Source organism: Macrobrachium rosenbergii, chromosome 30 (genome assembly GCF_040412425.1).
Source record: "Macrobrachium rosenbergii isolate ZJJX-2024 chromosome 30, ASM4041242v1, whole genome shotgun sequence".
Lineage (NCBI taxonomy): Eukaryota > Metazoa > Arthropoda > Malacostraca > Decapoda > Palaemonidae > Macrobrachium > Macrobrachium rosenbergii.
In genome coordinates this window covers 1,524,332-1,551,801 of record NC_089770.1, presented here as the reverse complement: position 1 = coordinate 1,551,801, position 27,470 = coordinate 1,524,332, and the positions used below count along the sequence as shown (strand labels likewise).

The 27,470-nt window shown below is 37.8% G+C and overlaps 2 protein-coding genes and 3 long non-coding RNA genes across 5 annotated transcripts; 3 read left to right on the top strand and 2 right to left on the bottom strand.

The window, feature by feature from the left end:
- The first annotated feature begins 1,700 nt into the window (after positions 1-1,700).
- Positions 1,701-4,983, top strand: LOC136854756 (loricrin-like). Its single transcript, XM_067131341.1, has 2 exons — positions 1,701-1,857; positions 3,833-4,983. Exons 1-2 carry the CDS (start codon positions 1,751-1,753, stop codon positions 4,509-4,511), a joined length of 786 nt encoding a protein of 261 aa, XP_066987442.1. The 5' UTR covers positions 1,701-1,750; the 3' UTR covers positions 4,512-4,983.
- A 2,770-nt stretch (positions 4,984-7,753) lies between these two features.
- LOC136854906 (uncharacterized) lies at positions 7,754-10,787 on the top strand. The gene is made up of 2 exons (XR_010857828.1): positions 7,754-7,892; positions 9,990-10,787. It is a non-coding gene; the product is annotated as an uncharacterized lncRNA (long non-coding RNA).
- A 1,784-nt stretch (positions 10,788-12,571) lies between these two features.
- Positions 12,572-19,116, top strand: LOC136854904 (uncharacterized). Its single transcript, XR_010857826.1, has 2 exons — positions 12,572-12,825; positions 18,715-19,116. It is a non-coding gene; the product is annotated as an uncharacterized lncRNA (long non-coding RNA).
- LOC136854905 (uncharacterized) lies at positions 13,204-17,877 on the bottom strand. Its single transcript, XR_010857827.1, has 3 exons — positions 16,541-17,877; positions 16,271-16,376; positions 13,204-14,861 (listed from the first exon to the last, which is right to left on the bottom strand). It is a non-coding gene; the product is annotated as an uncharacterized lncRNA (long non-coding RNA).
- A 1,297-nt stretch (positions 19,117-20,413) lies between the features above and the next one.
- Positions 20,414-27,055, bottom strand: ATPsynD (ATP synthase, subunit D). Its single transcript, XM_067131436.1, has 4 exons — positions 26,864-27,055; positions 25,356-25,524; positions 24,491-24,628; positions 20,414-20,651 (listed from the first exon to the last, which is right to left on the bottom strand). The coding sequence occupies exons 1-4, from the start codon at positions 26,983-26,985 to the stop codon at positions 20,559-20,561; spliced, it is 522 nt and encodes a 173-aa protein (XP_066987537.1). The 5' UTR covers positions 26,986-27,055; the 3' UTR covers positions 20,414-20,558.
- Between the last annotated feature and the right edge of the window lie 415 nt (positions 27,056-27,470).

Here is a 27,470-nt window from a genome sequence, read left to right as displayed (position 1 = left end):
AAATGGGTCTGTCCACTTACTCTTTCTTTAGTTTCATGTACTTGTTCCTACTCTCATCTCATTTGTACTCTCATTTCCCTTCTCTCTCTCTCTCTCTCTCTCTCTCTCTCTCTCTCTCTCTCTCTCTTGATCAATTGATTGACTGACTGATGAAGCCTTTCCTGCTCTAATTTGCATACCTAAAAAATCTCAAATGTAGTAATCTTTATTAAACTTAATAAAACCAATTGAACCCGATGGTCAATAATATTTCTTATTATTTCTCCATGCGTAGAAAACAGGTAAATGAAGCAATTACTTAGTTAATCACTTACCTAATTACTATTTTGACAGATAAAAATGACTGATAATAATTATAAATGATCAAGAAAAATAAACCTGCTCTTATGGTACAATTTAATTATCTTATCCTCCTTCAGAAAATTGAAAAAAAATATCAATCATTAACTTGTACATCTATTTTGCTGTAGCCTGACTTTATAGTAACTGTTTAAAATAATAGCAGGTATCCACCAAGAGTTAAAGTGCAGGATTACTATCAAACAAGTGCTTCTAACAAGTGCCCTTAACAAGTGCTGCTAGTCAGTATGACGAAGTGTTGCAAAGCCTTTGAATCAAGTTGTCCATTTCTTCTTTGAGACAGATTCAAGTACGTCTTCATTTGATAAGTAAATATAAGTATAAGTAAATTTTTTTACTTAGGTTTTAAATTATCCTAACATAGATTAGTGGAGTAAAAATGCACTTACTCTGTTTCATAGGTCAAAAATATATTTTCAATTTAGACATCTATATATGCACACATAAATATATATGTGTGTATATATACGTGTATATATATATGTGTGTGTGTATGTGTGTTTGTACGCGCGCGCTCAAGCGTGCATATGCTCCCATTGCAAAAAAAAAGAATAATCATTTCTTGCCAGGATGTCATTCGTAGAAAACAGAGCCATTACCTCTTTTGAATTCCCCAGTTTTCCAAACTTTCGCAACTCATGGAAGAAGAAGAAGAAGAACGCTGAGAGCTGCCGGATGTACGATTCTACCCCTTTATTTCATGAAGTTGTAACTGTAATCACCACTTTGATAATGTCAGCTACTTTAGGAAAAGTGACTGATGTTTTTTTCTGTGGCCACTTACGGGTTCGTTATGCTTTTGGGAAAAGAAGGTGTTTGGAATAATAATAATAATAATAATAATAATAATAATAATAATAATAATAATAATAATAATATACAAAATGAGATCTTTCAAGAACCTGTTCGAATTCCTTCTGACACATAGACTTAAAACTGTATCATTTTATTTCTTGCAACTAAGCAAAGAGAACAAACTTATCGTGTGACTGGAAATAATTGCCCAAAATCTAAACACCCAAATCATGGCTAATAAAACACGGTCAAACAATTTAATTCACATTATTTCTCCAAGAATAACCTTTTGGATGACATCACGGCAGTAAATAGACTATAAATATTCAACGGTTCGCGCTCTTACGAAACCCCAGAAACTGGTTTGAAAAAGGATTCACGTATCCCACTTCGAAACAGACCAAAAGTTAAAAGGCGGACTTTCTCGCTGACGTCAGTCAGTGACTTATGACCTGAGGTCCTCTTCCAGTGGGCGTTTTTCGTATCCGGGACACACTGAAAAGGCCGCCCACCCCCCCGAAATCACGATCTGGGAGGTGTTTCGTCTTTGAGGTCAACTTGTGATCTCTCTCTCCTTCTCTCTCTCTCTCTGTCGATGCTTAAGGAGGAGTTTATCTCCAGGTGTTTGCCTGAGAGAGACGCAGTCTGGACGCCTCCTGTGGCCTGGTCGAGTGGAGGAAGTGCGCGGGGAGAGAAACAAGGGTAAGGTTACCTCGGGAAAGATTGCTTTTGCCATAGGTTTGTTGTCATTGCTCATACTAGCTTCGATGTACGGTCGCTAATGCTGCTTTGCGTATAATCGAAGTGCTCACGAACGCTTCTTTGAGCACAATCGAAGTACACTCGCTATGCTTCTTTGCGTGCAATCGAAGTACACTCACGAACGCTTCTTTAAGCATAATCAATCGAAGTTCTTTGACACAATCGAACGCTCCCGAACGCTTCTTTGGGCGCAATCACGAACGGTTCTTTGACACAATCCCGAACGCTTCTTTACCTACCCGAAGTACAATCGGTTCTTTAGCACAATCGAAGTACACTCACGAACGGTTCTTTGAGCACAATCGGAGTACACTCACTAATGCTTCCTTGAGCACAATTGAAGTACATTCTCGAATGCTTCTTTGCGTGACAATACATCAAAGAGAAGCTGCTACATTTTCAAAGTTACATATTACTCTAATTATCTGTCTTAGATAAATCTAGGCTTCACTGCTGCGTCAGGGTTGGATCCATCCTTCAAAATGGCTGTTCATTGCAGAGTTATTAATGAAAATACTGAAACCAGAAACAGATTTTCTTAGTAAAACTCGAATGAGCAACACGAACTGAAGTCCAAATCGATGACACAGTCTTGGGTCAGTCAGTGTCCTTTATTGCCATTTCGGGAGTCTCGCGAGGCCCGTTAAAGAAGTTGGACATCAAATAAAATTTAAACCGAATGTAACGGATAGAACATTAATAGGCAGAAAGCGGTGTGCACACAGTTCGCCGGGATAAGCGAAGTGTAAACAGTAACTCCCCCCACCCTACGAAAATTTCAGTGAACAAAATAGTGTTAATGACTGTAAAACTTTAAGTCGAAACGAGTTTCATTGTTTGAAATTCCTTTCCACGAGAGAGAGAGAGAGAGAGAGAGAGAGAGAGAGAGAGAGAGAGAGAGAGAGCGGTTGTTTGTTACCTCTTAGGGCAATTTCGTAACTGTTGAAATAATTCGGTACGAAAGTTTCAGTGTTAAAAATATTGCAAACGTGAGAGAGAGAGAGAGAGATAGGTGTTTGCTACCTCTGAGGACGTTTTGGTAATTATTGAAATCATTTAATCAATTCAGTACTATGTTAAAATACTGAATATCAAGAGACACTTACACACACACACACACACACACAGAGAGAGAGAGAGAGAGAGAGAGAGAGAGAGAAGGTTGAAGACCTTTACAAGTCATGACGTTTAAGGAAACATCCAGTTCAGATATAGCTCTAAACAGAGTGTTCCAAAACAGCTCCGGAACTTCCTTCCTCCCTCTGTTTTCTAATCTCATACCCTATCACCCTGCTTGACAGACAGGCTGAACACTTCCTGTAAATCGAAATGCCTAATGCCCAATATGACGCCCACAGGCCCGCCCGTAACTAGCCCAGACCCGAGATAGAAACGAGAACTAAGGGAGAATGAATCCGAAAGAATCAGGGAGAACGGAAGAAGGGAGGGAATTCCAGAGCTGGTAGTGGAATGGTTTAGTAATTCATTTGTCAAAAGGAAATGACATTAAGACTGTTGACAAAGTTGCATTTTTGAATGGAGGGCGATCTCTCTCTCTCTCTCTCTCTCTCTCTCTCTCTCCCAGCTAGCCAAAAGCACGCATGCGCAGACACATGCAATTTCAGTAACCATAACAACCTGTTAAGCTTAACATCATCACAACCACAACAGTTATAACACTAACAAACACTTGGAGTTGTAGAGGCGGTACTGGCAATAATGCTATTATTATTATTATTATTATTATTATTATTATTATTATTATTATTATTATTATTAGTCAGTATCTATTTCATGGACAATAAATAAATACCTAAATATATTAAAAAAACGATAACACAAATATCCTACAGGACTCCTTCATTAAATGCTACGACGGACAACAGAGCCATTTTAATCCTCTCTCCTTCCGCAGGATGTCAGTCTTGAGCCGCCCTTTGACGCTGCTACAGCTGCTGCTGCTGATGGCGACGTCCTTCGTCCAACTGGCGTCCTGCAAGCCGGCGCCCATCGTGGGCGGCGGCCCGAGCCGGGAGGGAGCCAAAGGACCTCATCCGGGAGAAGTCCCACCGTCAGTAGTGGCTCCGAGGGCTTTGCCGGAAGGTTCCGGATCGTATGGATCGAGTCCAGGGATGACCTCGGGAGCCAACTACGATCTAGGAGGGGGAGGAGGAGTTCCCCCCAGCACCAATTCGGGACCGGGGCAGTCCTCTTCTTCTTCTTCGGCAGCTAGCTTGGCCTTGGCTTCAGGAACCAGCGGTCTAGGAGGAGGAGGAGGAGGAGGAGGAGGAGTAGTTCCACCCAGCGCCAATTCGGGATTGGGGCCGTCTCCTGCTGCTCCTTCTTCTTCTTCTTCTTCAGCGGCGGCGAGCTTGGCCCTGGCTCAGGCAGCCGATAACAATAACAATAAGAGCGGCAACTACGACGAAGGTGAAGGTGAAGGTTTTGGCGGTGGCCCGGGAGGGAACGCCTTCAGCGCCGCTTTCAGTAACGGAGGTCGAAGCCCCTCGGCCGCTTCCATCGCGTTTTCCGGCTCGCCTTCCGAATTCTTCAACAGCGGGGCGGCCGGTTTCCTGAATTTTTCGTTTGGTTGATGAGAGTGTCGATACGTACACAAACAAGCGTGTACTGCGAGCGCACACACATATATATAACTATATATATGTGTGTCATATTTATTTGGAAAACCCACAAGCTGTGAATTGTGGGAGTGATGAATCATGCTGGCTTGTAGTAAGAAGAATTTGAGTTAATATATTTTTTTCATTTTTGCTTTTAAAAATAGGCTATAGACAATTCTTTCCAACTGATTTTAAAAATATAGACAAATATCTATATTTTCTATTACACAGAATTTAACATTATGCACGCATATTGATTATTTCAAGGGGAGAAACTTTTGGATCAAAAAAAAAAAAAAGTTCAAAATGCCTAATAGGTAAAGTCAGGACTTTATCCTTGAAAAAGGACTTTATGTAGTCAGCATTCTTAGAAAATCCAAATTTTATTTAATGTAATTCATACGGCTTGTGTAACGTATCATATTAAGCAATAAACACTAGAATTATATAATGACGTTTCAATTTTATCCATCCTTTATATATTTCAAATAAAACAAGTGAAATATGCGCCGAAGTTTCTTCGGCGCAATCACGTTTTCTGTACAGCCACTACTGCGTATAACCAAGGCCACCGAAAATAGATCACGGGCCGGTGGTGGCCTATCCTATAGCGTTGACAGAAGAACGATTATGGCTAACTTTAACCTCAAATAAAATAAAGACTACTGAGGCTAGAGGGCTGCAATTTGGTATGTGTGATGATTGGAGGGTGGACAAACAAAAATTAACCCATTAAGCTAGAAAAAAATGCGACTCGTCTGAGCATGCGCAACAGAAAAGTAGGAGCTTTGAAAGTTCCAGATCTCTGGAACTTGGGAAGTTCCAGATCTTTGGAACTTGGAAAGTCCAGATTTTTGGAACTCAGAAGCTCCAGATCTTTGGAACTCAGAAGTTCCAGATCTTTGGAACTCAGAAGTTCCAAATCGTTAGGACTGGAAAAGTTCCAAATCCTTAGAACTTGGAAAGTTCCAGATCTTTGGAAATTTGAAAGTTCCAAATCTTTGGAACCGGATAGTTCCAGATCTCTGGAACTGGGAAAGTTCCGGATCTTTAGAACTGAGAAAGTTCCAGATCTTTGGACCTCAGAAATGCTAATTATTTTCTTACTGCTCAGGAAGTATTATTGAACAGCTTCAATTCTGTGGTATAATGAAATCTTTCATTTAATAAATTACCAGTACTGAAAAACACTTAGGCATCAAACTTGCAATACATAATTATGAGTATAACAAGGCATTTAAAATTGCCTTATATATTAAGTATAATTATATTTTGGTTATATATTTGTGCCACAAGTAAAGTTTTACATCAAAATTGCAAAATATTTCTTCTTGACGAAATACGAATTCGCTCACAAAAGGAAAAATATTTCAGCTAATATCTTGACCATAGGTGAATAGAGAGAGAGAGAGAGAGAGAGAGAGAGAGAGAGAGAGAGAGAGAGAGAGAGAGAGAGACTAACTGTAAATAACCACCAGGTCGCTCCCCACCAAGCAAAAAAATTGCCTGACAAACCTGTTCTGACCAAGCAAACTTCTGGACTGGACCGAGGCACAGTTGTTCCCAAGCACAGAAGAAAGATAATGGAAGTTGCATTCGGGTTGCCTTTAATTTTCCCTCCTCCACAGCTCCGGAATTCTCTACTGGGCTTTGTTTTTCCTGAATGATCTCATGTTTCAAGGGATTCAGCCTTACTTTCTCTTCACGAAAGTATTAAACTAAATGAAATCCTTCTGATATCTAACCTTTCCTTATGTCCCTCTAAATGTGGCTAATTGGTTTTTCTACAGATACATTTTCAGACACTATTCCATCGAGTTTAAACAGAGATTACCGCCTGCTCTCAGCAGAACAGGTAACACCCATCAAACCACTTCTTCCCTCATTTTCCAAGCTCATTCTGCTGCAAAGCTTCGGAATTTTCTTCCTCCTCACTTGTTCCATGAATCTATAGTATTCTCCTTCTGAGGTCAGTTCTCAAGCTTCTCATTTTACCTTCTTTTTTTTATTGTATGCCTGAGGTTGAATCAAATAAGGGCGTCAGGTTGCCAGTGCTGTCGGCCTCTACATTACTTGTACATGCAGACACAATATATGTATGTATATATATATATATATATATATATATATATATATATATATATATAGATTTATATATTATATATATATTTATATATATATACATTTATATATATATATATATATATATAGATATATATATATATATATATATATATATATATATATATATATATATATATATTATATATATATATATATATATATATATATATATATATATATATATATATATATATATTATATATATATATATATATATATATATATATATTTACATACATATATATATATATATATATATATATATATATAAATATATATATATATATATATATATATATATATATATATATATATATATATATATATACTGTATATATACATATATACTTCCCCCATTAAAACAACCAAACAAACCTGAATTCAGATGAATCCCCGAATCGAGTTTTTAAAAGGAAAAAAAATTAATGTTGCAGATCGCTGGAGTATCTGATTCAACGTCATGTATGAAGCACCGATTCCCCAACTTTTTTGGAGTTTAACCTTGCAGAAGGTTAGGCGTGTATCAGGCCCGGGGTGACAAAACTTTGGAGCTGAAATTCCGCGAGAATAGAACGTGGTTAAGAATAATGACAACCGGTTATAACGATGTATAAAGAATAATGAAGGTGGGCTGCGAGATAGCACGCCAAAATCCGTGCGTACATCGTTCCAATATTATTGACTCGAAATCACTCGATAGCTTTCCTAAAAACTCTCCCGATCTTCTTCTTCCTAGTGAGCGAAGGAATTGCGCCGTTCAAGAATAGTTGAAAATACTTAGATAAAAAGGAAATTGGGAAGAAATTAAAAAAGAATAGGAACACCGGACACATCTTTTTTTGCACCTGGTCTCGAGAGCGGAGGAGCAACGAGCAAAAATCACTTCCCAAAACTGGATACGATCAGAAATTTCCACGTTTTTGTTTTTCACTGCCAAAGAGTGCCATTTGCTAGATAATCTGCAGAGTGAAAAATAGAGTCAATAAACGCTTTCCTTCTACAGATTTATGAATCTGAATGTTTATTTGAGTTTTGTGAGTTAAAATAAACATTATATATGTTGTAGATTGTGAAAATGGGTAATATTTTACGAAGAGAAACATCACAGTTCCGCTCGTTGGCAACTCTTGTCCCATGCACAAGACGCTAACCCCAGACCGGACACACGTATATATAGCAGCTACAAAGGCGTTCCTTTATGCAGAAGTGCTCTTTATTTACAACAGCAAGGTACGTTACTTGTTCCTCCTCTCCCCTGCCTGCTATAGCAGTACTTAGGATTAGCTATATTACTGTAGTTTGAAATTCTGCGATGTGCTTTGAAAGAGATGCTGATTTTCAGTTGGTGTTTTGCTTTTAAACTTAGTTCATCGTTTGTTTGAAAATACTGGTGGTGCAACTATATATTATATATATATATATATATATATATATATATATATATATATATATATATATATGTGTGTGTGTGTGTGTGTGTGTGTGTATGGGTCCTAATACAAAGTGTCCGAAAATCTTCATCCCATTTCCTGTCAAATTTTGTTACATTTCAAAAATATTCTTGAAAATTTCTCTTTACTTACATTTACTCAAATGCCCTATCCACTGAATATAAAATTCCCTCTGTCTGTGACGTAATAATCCACTATTCCGTCAACATTTTGGGACGGGTGGGCCAAAAATTGTACCCCCTTCGTCTCGTCATTAGTGTGAAAGGGTTAATGGGAGAATGTACCGTTTGGGAGAATGTACCGTTTGGGAGGATGTACCGTTTTCAAAAGCATATTGGCGAGTCAGCAAAAATAACTCAAGTACAGATCAACGCGTTTCGACGAGACTTCGCGAACGCATTCATATACTCTGGCGTTACATTTACTCTTTCACTACCATCATTTTAGATTGCACGTACTGTCATTTTGATCAGTGATACTGACATTGTTATGTTATCATCAACGTCTTTGGAAGAACTGATATCTCAGTGGATAATATTCCCTAATGATGATAGTAATTTAATGGTACTGTGTTGAATGGTAGTAGTACTGTCATCTTGAATGATGATAGTATTATCATGAATGATAGTATCGTCTTCATGATTGGGTAATATCACTTAGTACTGATAAATATCACTTAGTACTGATATCTTAACGGAGGTTATTCCCTAATGATGATTGTAATTTAGTAGTACTGTCGTGAATGATGGTAGTACTGTCATCTTGGATGATGATAATACTATCATGAGTGATAGTATCATCTTCAAGACTATGTAATATCACTTGGCACTGATATCTCAGTGGAGGTTATTCCTGAATGATGACAGTAATTTAATAGCACTGTCTTGAATTATGGTAGTACTGTCATCTTGAATGATGATAGTACTATCATGAATAATAATATCATCTTGAATACTCAGTAAAATATCACCTGGTACTGATATCTTAATGAATGTCATTCCCTAATGATGATAGTAATTTAATAATACTGTCCTAAATGATGGTAGTACTGTCATCTTGAGTGATGATAGTACTATCATTACCATCTTGAAGACTGGGTAACATCACTGAGTCCTGATATCTTAATGGAGGTTATTCCCTAATGATGATTGTACTTTTAGTAGTACTGTCTTGAATGATGGTAGTACTACCGTAGATGATAGTATTATCTTGAATACTGAGTAATAATGCCATTTACATTAGAAATTCTGTCAGTTTTGCTAAAACAAGACTTCCCAATTGTGCTACTATCATTTCTGATTATGGTACTGCCATCTTATATATATAATATATTCTTCGGCCTTTGCTGCAACCCACCACAGCTGAGTAGCTACCAGATACATAATTCCGTTATTTGGGCAATAGTTGGTCAATGGATATTCCATGAAATCGGCCTATATTTTCATACACTACCTGCCCCGCGGGATTGATTCTGAGGTTTCTCGATAGTAAGTCATATATACATGAATATATTTAAATGAATATATATACTGTATATAGAGAGAGAGAGAGAGAGAGACGCGCGCGAGCGCGTATGTTACACACATGCATAAATTCTACGGAATTTTAACACCAGCTTATGATTTAAAAATTTGGCTTTAATATATATATATATAATTATGTAAATCTCTGGCTCGCTTCAGGATCGAACCCAGGTCTTTCAACCGAAAGGCAAGGACGGGCGAGAAACCTCAGAATCAGTCCCACGAGGATGATGATGATGATGATGATGATGATGATGCACGAACACAGCTATTCCAATTTCATGAGACATCCATTTCATCGCATTCTTCCTTTTGTACCTTCTTTTATCACCCATCTTCCTCCCTCTTTCCAGAATGGGTCGCGTCACCTTCTTCGTCGGAATCCTGGCCTTGTGCCTCGTAGCCGTAGCCAGCGGCCAGTACTTCGGAGGGGGAGGCTTCAACTCCCAATACTTCCCAGGCCTCGTCTCCGGATTCGACTTCCAACAACAGTTCCCTGGCCACGGCTTCGGAGGCTGCCGGTACTGGTGCAGGAGCTACAGTCCATATTCCTACCAGCAGTACTACTGTTGTCAGACGCCAAACCAGGCCTTCTTCGGATAAGGTTTTAGGCGAGAGTGGGGGGCCCCCTCTGTGATAGCAAAGGGTGTTTGGTGTGTTTTTGACTGGGTATCAGTAGAGGCAGATCTCTGGAGATGATAGATAACTAGATCTGGTTTCTTTTTAATTTTTTTGGGGGGGGATCTCTGGAGATGATAGATGATACTAGATCTGCTTTCTTTTTCATTTTTTGGGGTCTCTGTAGATGATACTAGGTCTGGTTTCTGTTAAAAAAAATTTTTGGGGTCTCTAGAGATAATTCTAGATCAGATTTCTTTTTTTACTTTTGTAAGATCTCTGAGAAAAAAATACTAGATCTGATGTTTAATTTTCCTTTTGCTAGAAATTCCTGTCTTCTACAAATGAAGATCAATAATGTCTCTGTGAGTTATTTTATTCTTCCAAAGAAAAATGGCGAATGAATATTTTTTTCTTTTTGTCTGACGTGAAATTGAGGAATTCTGTCAATCAAATATTCATCTTATTATAAACATCAATGGGAGATTGTTCCTTGATTTGCATTGTAATAGTTACAATAAATATTTTAGGTAGCCATTGTATTATTACGCTGAGTCCTGGGAGAGAAAGTTTATGTAATGAATGATTGTTAGCTAGTTTGGTGGATACAGAGAAAATAATATATATATATATATATATATATATATATATATATATATATATATATATATATATATATATATATATATATATATATATATATATATATATATATATATATATATATATATATATATATATATATATATATATATATATATGTATATATATATATATATATATATATATATATATATAATGAGATATATAATGAGAGAATCATCGAAAAAATACTTGTATTCAAAGTCAAAGATTTAGGAAGCCAAATTAAACTGATGGCAATAAGGTTAAGTTGGCCGAATAAAGACAGGGCATATACCGTTTTCCAACCCCGCTGGCAGCCCGTCGCAGCCAACCAACCACCAGGTACTTAATGGAATACGGAAGTCCGTAGGATCAGGATTGATATTTCCCTAAAACGGACCCAGATCAGTTCCCCCCTCTGTGGGATTGAACCCCGGAAGAGAGGAGGAAATTGTTGAAGTCTCTGGATCTTATATAACCTTCCCTCTTTTAAAAGGCAGGCCTAAAGCTCTGCAGAACCACCTCTCTCTCTCTCTCTCTCTCAAAGAAAATAAAGTTGAGGATAAGAATGATAAGTTGCACCAAGAATAGGCCTCTCTCTCTCTCTCTCTCTCTCTCTCTCTCTCTCTAACAGCCAATAATGAGTAGGTCTCTGCTCCAGAAGAACTGTTTATTAAGCAACAACAAAACCGTCTATTTTTCAAGCCGACTTAAATCCTTGGCAGGAAGTAACACGTAAATTTCACCATAAAAAATAAAACCTCAAAGCCATTTAAACCCGGTAAATGGAATGGAATATAGAATTCAGACCAGAAGCCAAGTGTTGGGACCTACGAGGTCATTCTGCGCTGAAGGGGGAAATCGACAGCAGAAAGGTTTGACAGGTGTAACAAGACGAAACCCTTTTTCAGTTGCACTATGAAACGGTCGTTAGTAGAGGGTTGAGGAAAGTAAGGTGGAAGATAGAGAATATGAACGGAGGTAGAGTAAAAGGAACGAAAGGGGTTGCAGCTGAGGGTCTTAGGAAGTACGGGGGGCCTATAAAAGAAGACATTGTAAATACTCTGTTAAAAATTAAGTGACATTGCTGGCTTTTTCAGGCCTCGTTATCACTCACTGCCGCTTGCAGTAGACCGCTCACGTTTGCTGCAAGTTTCGGTAATGCTAAGTTATTGCTAAGTCAACCCGCCTTAATATGTCCAGGTTGGAAATGACGTTATAATGTATAGTGGTGACTAATTCTACGGAGATTTACGAAAACTGTCGGGTGGTACCAGGATTTGATCGCAGGTTGGGAACAAACGTCGCAAGAATCTCGCTGGTTTGCATGGCTGAGTGAATCAACTCTTATGGAGTATTGGGTGAAAAGGTATGGAATAGATATATCTTGTATCCATAAAAAACGAAGAAGGAAATATATATATATATATATATATATATATATATTATACCCTTTTATGGATGACTGCTGATAGAATATTCATCACTATTCCTCCGTCTCATTATAATCATCATAATCGTCATCCTCATCACCATCATTATCCCCCATACCACCATCACCATAATCATCATTATAGTCTTCATTATAATCACCATAACATTATAGTCACTGCCTTCGTACCGTACAACCTATGTACTTTTCCGCCATCTTGAGTCTACGATAAGAAAGGACACACTCCCTATCGTTTTTTCTTATTTAAAATCTTACGTCTGCGAAAAGACCTCGAAACTGGACGCTTCCAGGACTGGAAGACTGGAATATAAAGGTTTATGTAACACCCAGGGAGTGTTCCATGGCTGTTACATGGAAGGCGATGGAAGAGATCGTTAAAAAGGTGCAAAAAATACCCTACTTGGCAACAGCACGGTTGATGGGATGCGGAGCCTATATAAAGGGATTCTACGGTTGAATCTCTGTAGTCTTCTTGCTGAGAAGTAACGTTAAAGGTAAGATTTCGAGAGAATTTCGTGTTTAGATTGTGTAATAAGCTTGAATGCGTCTTTTTACTCATTATGGCAGTTTCGTGAGCATTAATCTACTATTTTTGAGGCTAAGTACCGTATAATTGTCAGTGCATTGTAAACAATTCAAGGTTTTACAATTATAGAAATTTATTCAATTTTTTTGTGCGGTATTCGCAATGTTTTTGGTCCGAATACCATAAATCGGTGGATTCGAAATTATTTTCTTGAACATTACTTGCAACACTCTCAAATAGAACTATATATTTGCAATAATTCCCTTAACAAAAACCTGACAATTTAGTGGTAAGTTAGTAAGAAGTTTTCTAGAAAACTCTACAATCAGCATTTGCAATAATTCCCTTAAAGGGGCCTTCGTGAAAAGTATCAGCAATAACTTTCATAACTGTGAGTACTGCTTGCAACAAGAAAATCATATCCTAAACATTTTTCCGAGTTACTCAAGTTCCATGAACTTTTCAATCAGCGTGAAGCTTAAATTTCCCACTGAACTGTTGTCAGTCGATTTTAAACATGATTACCCTCACTGCCATTTCTCGAATTCTGGGAACGTACATAGCCATACTTAAGCTTCAGAATGTACATGGTCTGTCATCCCCTGGGCTGAATTATTATACATCCATACATTTGCTCACAAACTACTACTGAGCTGCAGTTGTCCTAGGCTGAATTATGAATACATCTGCTCACATGTGTATTTTCTGAATTGCAGTTACAAATGAAAGGTTTCGAGAAATGCCTTAAGTATTTTTAACACGACGGTGGTTGAACGTTACATAAGAGTCCAATTTCAACGTCCCTGGACTGAGGGCGGTGTCCTGAGCTCAGTGATCCCTCTGAGGGAGGGACGGAGGGAGAACGGAGGGGGGAGAGGGAGTGAGGGAGACGGGGAGGGGGCGGGTGAAGGTACCCAAAACCACCTTTGACTAGAACACTGCAACCAACACTTTGAACATTTTAATCTTAAAATACCCAATTGACAATGAATTCCTGGGCCCCCATTCAACCAAACTTTGTCAAAGATGAGAAAAACAACAAGGAAGTATCTGTAGCTTATTAAATTCCACGGAGCCATTGTCACCATCATATATGTTAAATCTAGTTTAGAATTTAATAGCCCTTTACAAAGTAATCTTATGGATTTGGAGTCTTACTGCCCATTGTCAAGTTCTATTACACTATTTACTCAAAGTCACAAGAAAAAACAGCATTTTACTTTATTTGGGCGATACTTAACTTCACATCAACGTTAACACGTTGCCCTTTACATAAATTATCAATGAACCATCTTTCAATTTAGATCTTATTTAAGTGATAACTAATTTTTGAATAGGCAGTAGTTCGCTTATACTTTAATATTCATTTTTATATACTTTAATAATTTTTATTACCGTTTATAGCTGCCAGGAAAACACTTCAGTTACCAGATCATTAAAATATTTGGTTATTAACAAGCAGTATCTTGCTGATGAAAAAAATGCTAAGAGCTTCATAAGTACCTAATTCTTTATTCACAAAAAAAGTAGTCAGATATATACTTAAATATTCATAAACGTGTCTAACATAACACGCCTCAATCTGCTTTATCTACTGAAGCAGTCCAGAAGTAATATCAGTTATGCTCTGCCGTTGTCTGAAGAAAACTTCTCAATTGATTACTGGTGGCGTAGAAATGTGTCTCAAGTCTGCTTATACAGTTCAGAAGTCCAGAAATAACTTGTTCAGCCCCGCCATTGTCTAAAAAACTAAACTATCCCTCTCTTCTTAGGCTGCTCCTGGTGGCGTGGAAATTTTTACGTATCCAAATTTTTGCTTTAATTGGCATCACCCTGGTATTCTTGCACTATAGTTCTTTGAGTTGTGTGACTTGCTGTTCTTGCACAACAGTTCCTGAGCTTGTTTGAATTCACATTTAGCAGCCCGACTTGCTGTTGCAGTTCCTTGTTCTTGTGGCGAGTCCAGACTCAGTACAGCAAAATTCAAAGCCGACAGTCTAGGTCCTAAAGAGAATGAGATGCAGTACCAACAGCGACTTCCCTCCCAATACGTCAAATGTTATTGGTCTTAAATTATCAAATATAATAGCTATACCCACTATAAATATAAAAGTTTTAAAAGACTGGGTCATAATAGTTCAGAAAACACTTACTGTACATCATTGCAGTGGGTGTATGGCGAGCATATCAAAACTTGGCAGCTCTTGACTCAATTACCCCTGATGCAGTACTAATCCAGTGGCTAGGAGTACCGAACAAATGCTAACCAGTCAAGTGGCCAGAGATACTCAACAAAGGCTAACTTGTGAAGTGGCTAAGAGCACTGAGCTGAATGCTAACCAGGTCCAGGGCCTTACATGACAAAGGGGCCAAGATTATCAAACAAATGCTACCCAGTCAAGTACCAGGGGCACTAAACTAATGCTAACGAAGTCCGGTAAAGTTTACTGAAAAAGCTAACCAATTTACAAATGCAAATTAACCTAGCGGGAAACTAGTAAAAGCATATATGTCGACTAGTGCCCAGAGTAACGTAAACCAAAAGATAAGTGCCCAAAATACAGAGCAAATTCTAAATTAAAATATCTTAAGGGTACAGATTAGAGGATGAGCCGTGGGTCCCCACACCTCAAAAAGTGCTAAGCCAGTTAACTCAGGAACCCCGCTGCCAAACAAAGCCATTAAAACTAGTCGCTAGGCCTAGGAAGACATTACTAGCAGAAAACTAGCAACTGTACACCTTAAGTGTGGGTCAGTTTGTTTTAACACAGAGGGCTGTTAATTGTGCTAGTACCATGAAATATAGGTCTATTCGTCGTATGATTTCCATGAATTTCAAAGAACTGGCTAAAAAGTTTACGTTAATGCAAGCAGTTTTACGTTAATTTGGTAATTAAAAATTACAAAAATCAGTATATATAGTAAGAGAAAAATGCTTAAGTTCATCAAACTATTTAAATGGCTGGCTTCAACGGCATGGATGAAAGTACAATATTAAAATTAAGCTACTGATGATCCGCGACTATTGTTAAATACTGAAAAATGTCTAAAACTGAATTATAAAGCTGAATATTTAAAATGAGGCAAATTTCAAAGCTTACGTTATGTAGCAAGTTTTAAATATGTACAAAAAGTTACGTTAAAATTTATAAAATACAAAATGCAACCTGAAGCTGAAAGAACTTTAGTCTCAATTTTAAAAGTTACTTTTTAAAAGCCTTTTTACGTAGACCTACTCGAGTCGCTAATGAATTCAGCACCTGAAAAAAAAACGAATTAGTAAACCTCCCACAACCCTGCCTGTAGGTCATAAGACCTACAGACAGGGCATGGGGAGGCCCTCCACCCCTACAGGGGAACGCCCCCGTAGGGGTGGAGGTAAAAAAAAAAAGGGGGTTGAAGTTGAACCTCACCTCAGGTCATCATGCTGGACTTATCAAGCCAAATCGGTTGAGTTGTGTATTACTTTCTTCCACATTAAAGTTTCCTTGCTTCAGATTATACCCAGTTCACAGCCAGCTGGAAGTATTTTGAATAATTATTACGCTATTTAGGATTAGCCTACATTGGTTAATATAAAAAAAATAACCATCCACATTTATATGAGATTTAGGGCACATTTGGAGTTTAGCAAAGTCTAGGCTTAACATTCACTAAAAAAAACCAACAGATTAAATACTAACCTTCTTTGAACTGAAATACCCGATGGTACTCTTGTAATTAAATCCTCGAAAACTCTTATAGAAAAATTCTTGATTGCAGTCTCGATACCCTGAAAGAGTTTAAATTTTTTAGTGTAGAACTGATTGACCCAAGGACCTAGGCCTATGATGCTGTAGTTACTATAAAAATAAAAGCTTAGTGCCTTTCGCTAATCGACCAAGTTTCAGAACTACAAAAATCGTTAAAATTAGAAAATACCAAGGGTAGGCTACAGTACAGACCAGTGAGCAGGGGTGTCCATAAGTTATTGGTTACGTTAAAAGGCTTATGGAAAGTGGGAACAATTAGTTGAACTGATTCATAAAATATCAAGTAAACCAGCAAAACACCAAGGGGGAAAAAACGAAGGCTTTAAGTATTACATACATATTGGAAACTAGACGCATCGCTTACACGTTAAACTAAACTCAAAATAAGTCGTAATAAAAAAAAGGCTCAAGATTTATGTTGAGACATACCAGTGTTGACTCCATGGCGTGAAGACTAAACTACTAATAGCGCTATTCTCTAATTTGCAATTTATAAGAAAATTTAAGTTAAACTTTACAGGCAAACTATTAAGAGGAACAGCCAATTCGAAATTATAAAAAAAAATAAAGATACTTTTCAAGTTGAACTAATAAACTCTCAAGACAAAAGAACGATAATAAAACTTAGCGTCTGGTCAGCCGGAGAGAAGGTCCAACGAACCACGAAAACATTCCTGAAGAACCCCTAATTTATCCTCCTCACAGTTCCATTCCGCCACACTTAAAATAACAGCTGAATACAACAAAAGTCTCTTCAACGCAGACGTCAGTAGATTAGGAAGTTCCGTCTTCGAAGCACAACACACAGTAACACCAAAGCACTGAAATGGAAGTTTGGTAGTTTGTTTCCACTGAAACCAAGTTTCAGTGACGTCACCACCAAGGACAATTTAGCTGGCATTTTCAGGCAGGGACTGTAAACACCTGGGAGAAATGCTTCCAACTGGTTTTCATTTTAAGTGAAACATAAAAAATAAACTATTTATGTTTAATATTCTCTCTCTCTCTCTCTACTAAAATTGGATTGTAAATAATGCAAATGAAAACGCGTTTAGTTACTTGTAACTTTCCAATACGAGAATTAAAACATAGTTTCATTAACTGACGGGATCAATAACTGAAATCCTTTCCAAATCTTATGTACTTTCACGCCGTTCCATTCTTCATTCAATCTTCGTTATCATTAACACTTTCTCGAATTACCACGCCTCTTCTTCTGTTCACAAGTTATATTCCTTTGAAGAACACTTTAATTTAGAAATAACGGCCATCAATTTGAGGAGAAAACGTGATACTGAAATGATATTCAGTCTAAAACATTTTGCAAGCTTCACACACGGGTGGCCTTAACAGTATCCAGTAGGCCTAGTTGTAATGTACTTCATAAATAAGTAATAGAGCAATCGATGTGGATATTATAGGCGATTTTCTCTTAAATAAATTGAATAAAGTCTTTAATCATTAACCTTGTACTTCGATAAAATGTTCTATTAAAGAAGAAATTCCTTCACGTTTTGTGTGCAGTTTACTACACAATACTACGCAAATATCTTTATGGACTATTCTTTGCATTACTTTTTTTTTTATTTGTTAGTTTCTTGCATTATTTCTGTATTTCTCCTAATTATCGGTAGCCTACTCTCCTAACCAGTAGTTTAGCTTTAAGATTGCAGAATATAATCTAAGCATAAGGAATGCGATAGAAAAAGTACTCACCAACTTAACTCTTATTGTAGTACTACATAATGTATCAATCAATGTTCCTCCAGCCATCTTTGCTACTTGAACCTGTAGTACTTCTATAAATAAATCTGAATTCTCTTACGATTTGCCTTCGTTTTACGCTGCCATATTTAATCCGTCACTTCCCTAAATATTTCCTAAATATTTCTACCATCTTGCCACCTAAACTTGTACTACTAAAAAAGATTTCTTAATTCTCCTACGATTCTCCTTTGCTTTAAGCTGCCATATCTAATCCAGCACTTCCTCTTCTTCTTTTCTAGGATGTTCCTTCTGCCATCTTGCCTGAATTATCCCACCATTCTCATTTGTTTCACGTTGCCATATTTAATCCATCACCTCCCCTTTTCTTATTTTTTAAGATGGGTCGCGTCACTTTGCTCGTAGGAATCCTGGTCGTGTGCTTCGTCGCCGTGGCCACCGGCCAGTTCCTCGGCGGAGGATTCAACTCCCAGTACTTCCCAGGCTACGTACCCGGTTACAACTTCCACCAACAGTTCCCCGGACACGGCTTCGGAGGCTGCCGGTACTGGTGCAGGAGCTACAGCCCTTATTCCTACCAGCAGTACTACTGTTGTCAGACACCAAACCAGGCATTCCTCGGATAAGCTCTTGACGATGATGGCGGGCCTCTGTGATACGTTTTGGGTGGACCAGATAAGCAGGGACTTAATTAATTCTACTTCATGGAAATTTTCACGTTGTTTTTGGATCGCGTCTTAGTGACGATGAATTGTTTTTCTTATAATAAACATTTTTGGTAATCTTTTGTTTCATTTTGAGAGATTCCTTGTAAACCAGAGAAGAAATTCTTGTCAAAATCTGGTAGAAATATCAGTGGATTGCACATTGAATTAACCTTTAAATGGAGTGAGTAAAGAAAATTTAGAACATTTGTTCATGCAAAACCTCTCTCCCCTTTTTTCTGAATGTAATCTGCAAATCATTTTTGTAGTGCTAGAATTTTGATTGATGTGGCTATGAATCAACTCAAAAAATTACTATTGATATTTGATGGCTAGTTTCAAAGGTTGGGACCATTGTCATTTAACACAAAAGGGCATCCTTTAACACTTCAATTCTTTTTTAAGACATTCCACCTAGATTTATGTATGTGAGTAATACTGTTGGATTTTGTGCCACCTCCATGTTATATACTTTACCTCATGAACTCAAATAATGTCAAAGTTTCTGTTAGTCAACATCACCCTTTCCCTGCTTTATCACCACATTTAAGACTTATATTCCCCTATAGATTCCTCACACACACCTACTGAATTGCTGCCGAGTACTGAGAAGCCATTTAATTTAGGAACATCTCTTTACAACTTCCATATGACCCTACTGACAAACTCAACCCATGCGGCTTTTCTTCCTGGCATAGGGCTGGATATTGTGATCAGAATGGAAGAACATTTATTAAGTATATATTTTGTCTAAATGTAACGAAAACACACTGTACGTGCAAGCAACAGGAAGGTGCAGTCTTATTGCCTCTAGTGGTAGCTCATATCTCGAATGTTTGGTTGGTGTCTTAACCAACCAGCAACCAAGAACATAAAGCAACAGTCTGCAAGGACACTCTTCAGAGACCATAAAGGTCTGTTAATATTATGATGCCTCAAGGAAAACAGTTGGGATACATTTTGTAATTTAAAAATAGTCCCGACATGACCCTTTCTGGCTTACGTACCAAATTGAACAAATTCATAATACTGTACAGGCCTAGTGGCCATTGTCATGCAATTAAAGAAATTAACAGATGCATGTTATGTTCCCCAAGCCCTGGGGGTTAAATACAATAAATATAAATACAAGACCTACATCACCATTTTATGAATCCAATTATTGTCCACCTCATTTCTTATCCCTAAAAAGCTCATGGGTTTTGAAACAATCATTAGACTTGAGTACTAATAGCGGGATAAAATACGCAATAGTGTACCAAGAGCTTAAATTACACTGAATTCATTAAGTATGGAGTCTTTCAAATCTTACATGTCATGTTTTCTAGTGATGATTCACAGCTGCCCTGACATCAGGTGACAATCGAACACACCAAAGGTCTTATAAATTTATTTACATTTACATTAGATTTACAACAAAATGATAAAAATAACCTTAGGACATCTGCTGGGCATTACTCGGTACAATATCAACCTGAAAACTCTTAATAAATGTCTGTTGACTTTCCAAATATTCTCTCCTAGTGGTGGGATTCTGCAGCATCCTTGGTAACGTAACCAGGCTGGTCCTCTGGTAAATGGGGCCACATGGTTGGGTTTGTGGCACTGATAGACTGAAAAAGAAGGTTTTCGTTAGCGACAACTAAAATCAGATCTGCATTTTACTTAGCACATATATTGAGGCTTTAGCACATGAAGGAAGAGGTACAAGAATTGAAAATTGAGAAATTTGGAGCACAATCTTACTTTAGTAAAAAAAAAAAAACCTGCCACATGAGTAAAATCTAATGTTGTCAAGCATACAAAAAGCAAAACAACAACAATCAGACTCTTGGCTCTAAAGCTAACCATTGGTTTCTTCACTCCCTTTCATAACAGTACAGTTGTTTATAACAGTTTCTTTCAAGCAGCATCAGCTAAAATAATCAATAAAACATTTCTAAACCAAGAATAGATTTATAATGTCACAATTTTATAAAAACACAAACAAAATGGCTTGCAAAGAAAGCTTGCCCCAATCTGGGCCATCATCAGTTTAAGTGGGAATGAAACTGGTGACAATGCTTACACCAAATCCAACAGCCACTCTAGCTGAAACCAAATTGGTAAGTCAATGGTCATCCTTGGATACAGAGGACTAACAGCATTTGACTGGCTGTGCAGCAGAAAGGCAGAAAAATCTAGGTTATTACCCCAGTAAAAAAAAATCTACAATGCCTGGACATGTAAGCAGAAGCCAGTATTACTTCCACATCATAAACACCTTAGCGATAAATAAAAGATTTCTCTACACATTTCACAGCTGGTTGCATCCTCCAGTATAAATTACCACCTTAAATGAGATCTGACTGATACGATGAAAGGCCGTAAGTATTTCTATTGATATTATGAGATAAGAAAATTATCAGTCTTTACTCAATAAACAAGTTTTGTTCCTAAAACACTTTAACTGCAAAAAAGCCCAGCTTCCAAAATACAACTACAAAAACACTTGATTCTGCCCTCATGAAGTCCTAGCAGGTCTGAATCTGTGAAAAATTCCTTTTAATGATTCAATTACGATGTTCAAGCATTGGAACCTACCAAATATCCCACTTATTTCCAAGAGTTGCTAACAATTTCAAATTCCTGATGATTCCCTGTGGATTCCTAAACCCAAGCAACTCCTCTGTTATCAGCTATTCCTTCCTAATTATAGCAAACCAATAAAATAATAACGGGAGATGGAAGAAATTGAGCAACTGTTGGTGAAACAAGGATTCCTCTCAGGAAACAAGGTGTTGCCAAGTTACAGCCTGCAGACTGACAGTTTACAATCACAAAAATCATAAACGTGATGCCTTGGTTATATTCTGCATTACACTTGTCCACCAAGATAGTTCTGCTAAGTCTTTGTTAATAAGAAGACTCCCAACCTCTGCCGTGTAGTACCAGTAAATCTATTTGTCAAGCTCTCATGTCATAGTCTGATTTCTTATGCTTGATGAGGCACGGTAAAGCAATAACAGAAGTCTGTGCTTCATTTAAAAAATGGAAGACAGACATTACAACAAAAGGTGGTTTATCAGATTTCTTAACACTTACAAGCCTTTTCCTCAAACATAAAAATATGAAATGAACAAGCAACATCCAGGCATTTAAGCTTTATGTTCACCTCTGCAATGATATGCACTCTGTGAATCATAATTGTACAATAACTACGGCTCAATCATAGTCATTTGTTGTGCCATGTGCTCCAGTAAGTAAAACAAGTAGTTTCAAAGATGAATCCCAAATGATAGTACATTTCTAAAATGAATGCCCATGACAATGATCACCATCTTGACTTGGATTTTCACATACCGATCATCCTCATCACAACTGTATTTATGTCCATTTTCCCTTGATGGTGTTAAAACTTTTAATTCATCGCTGGGAACGAACATAAACTTTCAAAGTTAACATGATTCTGAATTACCCTCCAACCCATAGCATCTTAAGAAATAAGCCACGGGGAATTGTATCGTTTGGTTGCAAAGTTCAGTTCCAAGTGATGCAAACAGTGGCTGATCAAAGCAGCTTTTTGATTTCTACCACTCCTGTATTCTGAAGTCCTTCGTCAGGTTGGAACCTCCAAAATTCACCTCTCTTATCGTGAGGTTTGCCTGGTACACTTCCAAGAGCTCGTGCAATATCAAGAGTGGGAACCTATCAGCACTTTGCTGAGGTAGTGTCCACAATGATCATTGCAATCCCAGAAACAAAAACTGGTACTGAATAAGAACCAAAAGCCCCAGCACTACTTAAGATCTCCCAAGCCAGTGTTTTCTGGGAGAGACTTAAATGCTGCAAGAATTGGAAATGAGGCCTTCGTGGAAGATGTGAATCTAGAAGAGGAAAATAAAATTCCTACAAAAAACTAACTTACATGATTGGAACACAAGATTTTCCTTCAGTAAGGTTCAGTAAGTGGTTAGAATATTCAGTTAATTATATAATGGAGCCATTACAAATAGATAACTGAAAGGTCCACAAACTGACATATGAGAACTTAAGTTCATGAATCGCCTATTCTAACTTACATGGTGGGAAACAAAAGATTTTCTTCCATATGGTCAAAATGCAAGTTAGAATACAGTATGTATTCAGTAATTGTTTGTCTTTGAAAAGAACTGCTGTAATAATAAACAAAATAACTTTTAAAATTATTTTTTGAGAGACCTAAAGCTTTGGTCTATGTTTGCTGTTGGTTGAAATGGAAGGAAAAAATCTTTGCCTTTTGACAGTGAGTTGTGTAGCTGTCCACGCCAATTACTGACTAAGATACCCAACTAAGATACCCAAAGTACAGCTCAAATTCCACTCAAGGGCATCCTGAAAGGTTTACTGAATTCCAGACAATGAGTAAGGATTACTTTTTTGAGGACTGTTAATTCTAAAAGATGGATACTGAGAAAATGCTGCGCAGTAGTTTAAAAAGATCCTCTAGCAGCATTGCAAGAGGTTTAATGGCTTGTAATCTTATATACATGTTCTACATATTACTTCCAGTAACATGAGTATTTACAAAATTCTTCTAAATAATAAAATTTACATGTTACATTCTTCATTTTCATATTGGCTATAAACTCAAGCCACTCAGAGTTAAGACAGCGAAAAGAAGGGTTTGGAGTGGTTAGCAAGAAATATACAGCAACCAAAGATGAAGTACAAGGTTGCACCACGTAAAACAACAAGTGGGATGAAAGAAGGGGGAATTCAGGTAAATGCAGCTGGTGGATGAAGTGTAAATGGTAACGACTTTAGAAAGACTCACTCCCCTGATGGATAAAGATAAGTTTTACATTGCACTGTCAGTATAGAAGTTCCCTTGAAATCCAAATGACGGATTTACCTTAGTTAAAACTTTCAAGGTTTTGTGGCCAATATAAAAAAGGTTACAGTAAATTTACTGTGTTTAGCAAGCATGAAGACTTGCAATCTTGAGTCAACAAGAATATGTGTACCCTTAACTACTTCTGACTCACAATGCAGCGAAAGATGACAATAAGGGGAGCCAGCATGGTACATATACACATTTTAAAATGGGCATTACTGCACAGACAAAAACTCTACAGGTGTGTATGCAAGTAACAACATCAACACCTGAAATTCAAGAGAGATACCATAATGAAGATGACACAAGAGTGCTTGCGTGGACGTAGTATTCAACAATCAGGCTAGAATGTGCATTTACAGATTAGCTTTTGTTTCTCCTTCAAGAAAATAGACTTGAGTCCTATCTGCTTAGAAAATTTTTCATACAACAGCCATTTCTGTGGCTTCAGAAAATTTATGGTCAATGAAATGTTAAATTTGTCCATACAATACCTAAACTTACTTCTCATTACTAATAAGTTTAAGCATCTCACTGCATATCAAAAACAGCCAAGTGATACTAAGAATTAGCATATAGAACTGATATGGGTCATACCTGTTCTGGGAAAGCCTCTGCCCACTCTTCCATCGTCATCTGGTCGTAGGGGATCATACCCTCCCACCTTACGAGGTCAGCCTGCAGCGTGGCAATGCGATCATTGCTCGCCTTGATGAAGCCCTGAACTTCAGCAGCCTGGAAATTGAAATATGGGAATTAAACGTCTAAAAAGGGAATTATTTATTCAAAATAATGACTGTACTGATTTTACTGCTACAAAAACCAGGGCGACTGTAACCTCCATCCAAATTCTCTCATACAAAAATCCTTCTTGACGTGCATGGCTAAATCTCTTTTGGAGCAACTAAGCAGAACTATTCATAAAATACTAATAAATCTTGAGGGTATTTTGGATGGACAAGTCAAGTGTTTTGTACACAAACTCTCCTCAATTTTTAAAACATTGCATATACAAAAGAACGCTGAATACACATGCAAAAGAATGAAGTCTTACTTTATTATCTACCTTAAGACAGCGCCTGAACAAACAACTTTATTATCCACGTTAAGACAGCGCCTGAATAAACAATGTTGTTATATATACAAAGACATGGTAACAATTACTGTATGTAATTTAATAACAATTTCCTCACTGTACTTATTAACTATAAATTCTAAACAAAATTTATGAAATACTAACTTACAAACCAATTAATTTTTTATAAAACTAAAATATAAATGGAGGTACAGCAAAAGAAATGAAAGGGGTTGCAGCTAGAGGCCGAAGGGTCGCTGCAAAGAATCTCAAGTAATGCCTACAGTGCACTGCATGAGGTGCACTGACAGCACTATTCCCCCACAAGGGGGATACCCTTGCTATATATATAGTAAAAAGGAAAAATATAAATTACTAAAAACTTACAGCCTCTTTTTCAACAGCATCAATCTCTGACGAAACGGTGTCGGCTGGGTATGGGATCTTCAGGGCATCGTACTGTTTCTGAAACTCGTCAACCATACCCGGAATGGCAATGCGAGCCTTGTACTCGGCGAAGTTGATTTTTGGGGAAGCCTCGGGTAGGGAGAGTACTCTGAAATACAATGATAATGTTATTCAAGTTTTTAAATAATTTACCTGCTATTTTCAACTCATAATAAACTTATGCAAAGTTGTAAAATATATAAAATAATCACTCTTTTTCAACTCGATCACAATGTGTTACAACAACCAGGTCTTCTGAAACCCCTACTTGGGCTAACCATGTTCTCAAAACAAGGCGAACGCAATCTAGTCTACAGACAAGGTGCTGAAAATGGTATTATTTTCCTATAAACTATGATACGATATCGGAGCTTTTATGCTGTGATCCTAAGTCTCCTTCACATGATTAGTACAAACCTTGTGCTCACATCTATCGCAAATTTACTGTTACTGAAAAATTGACTGGTTTTCGTTTATGTTTTGCCATTCACTTCAACGGCACTCATGGGAGTGATGCTGATAAAGTAACACTTTACAACATCAGAAGCGAATGTCCGAGATATTCAAGGCGCACATTAAAAGATAGGAATGTAATACTGGTTTAAAGAAAAATTTCTGCATCCAAATAATTTCCTGAAGAGCCTAACCTCCTCTAAATAGAGCTTACGGTGTCCCAACAATAATAATTTTTTTAAATAAGGAGGCTAATGCTAAGAATCCACTACCCTATAGGAATGGAATATAGAATTTAAGACAAAGGCCAAGCGCTGGGACCTACAATAAGGTCAATTGGCGCTGAAATGGAGATTATTAATTTGAAAGGTGTAACAATTGGAAAATCTTTAGCAGTTGCGCCATGTACCGATATGAGAGGGCTGAGGAAAGTATGATGGAAAAGAGAATATGAATGGAGGAGGTACAGTAAAAGGAATGAATGGGGTTGCAGCAGCTACAGTCCGAAGGAACGCTTCAGTGAACCGCGAGAGGTGCGCTGAAGGAACTAGCCTACCCCCCTATGGGACCACTACCCTATAGGGTAGGCTAGATCGAAAAAGTTGATATAAAAATATAGTTGTCCTCCATTTATATATCGCGATCAATTTAAGCCTCTACTTGCCAGACCTAATGTCAGACTTGCCCAAGAAATAATTAACTAGCCTGACCTAACTTAAACTAGCCTGACCTAACGAAGGACTCCCCATTCTAAATACGTGAAGACCCGCCTCAATTTAATGGACGCTCTCCGCGTACAGGGTGAAATACCCCTAAAAATAACATCCTCCCTAATTAATCATACCCTAACCCACCAAATAAGCACCCCATACCCCACCCAACACACAGCCCACGCCCAAAAAACCGTAAGAGAACTGGGGCGCGAGAGTCGCCGGCTGGCTCACACGGACGACCCACCACCATCTTGGAGGACGAATTTTCGGGGGGCCACTTACTTCCTGAGGAAGGCGTCCGATTTGCCCTTGAAGGCGTTGAACATGGGCTTCTGGGCCTCGGGGACTCGGGCGGCGAAGGCGGCCCAGTCGACGGCGGAGGCAGCAACTCTTTTCGCAGCCATTTTGGTGTGGTGGGGGCAGTCGGCTTTCCTTCCGGGGGGCCACAACAACAACAACAGCTGAGCTGGGTCGTCTGCAGATGTCTTTGCCGGCTGCGTTCAGGCGCCCCGGTGCGCAACGGCTTTGTTCGAATCTTTGGTCGATGGCGTCGACTCATTGATAATATCATAAAAATCCTGTTTATTTTTGGTATTCCTTTAACTATTCCGTTCCAAAATTAATAATTTCCCATTGTCTTTATCAAAAATGAGGGTTTATACACCAACTGACGCTTAAAATTCTATTTCCGCGATGCCCTTGCATAAATAAGTTTCGAACAAATCGGTGAGTTTGAGAGGGTCGTTTTCGGGCGTCTATAAAAGTTTCGTTCAGTTAGCTTATATTAAACAGCTTTGTTCGAATCTTTGGGCGAAAGCGTCGACTCAATGATAAGATTATAAATTTCTCATGTAATTTGGGTATTACCCAAATAATTGTATTTAAAAAT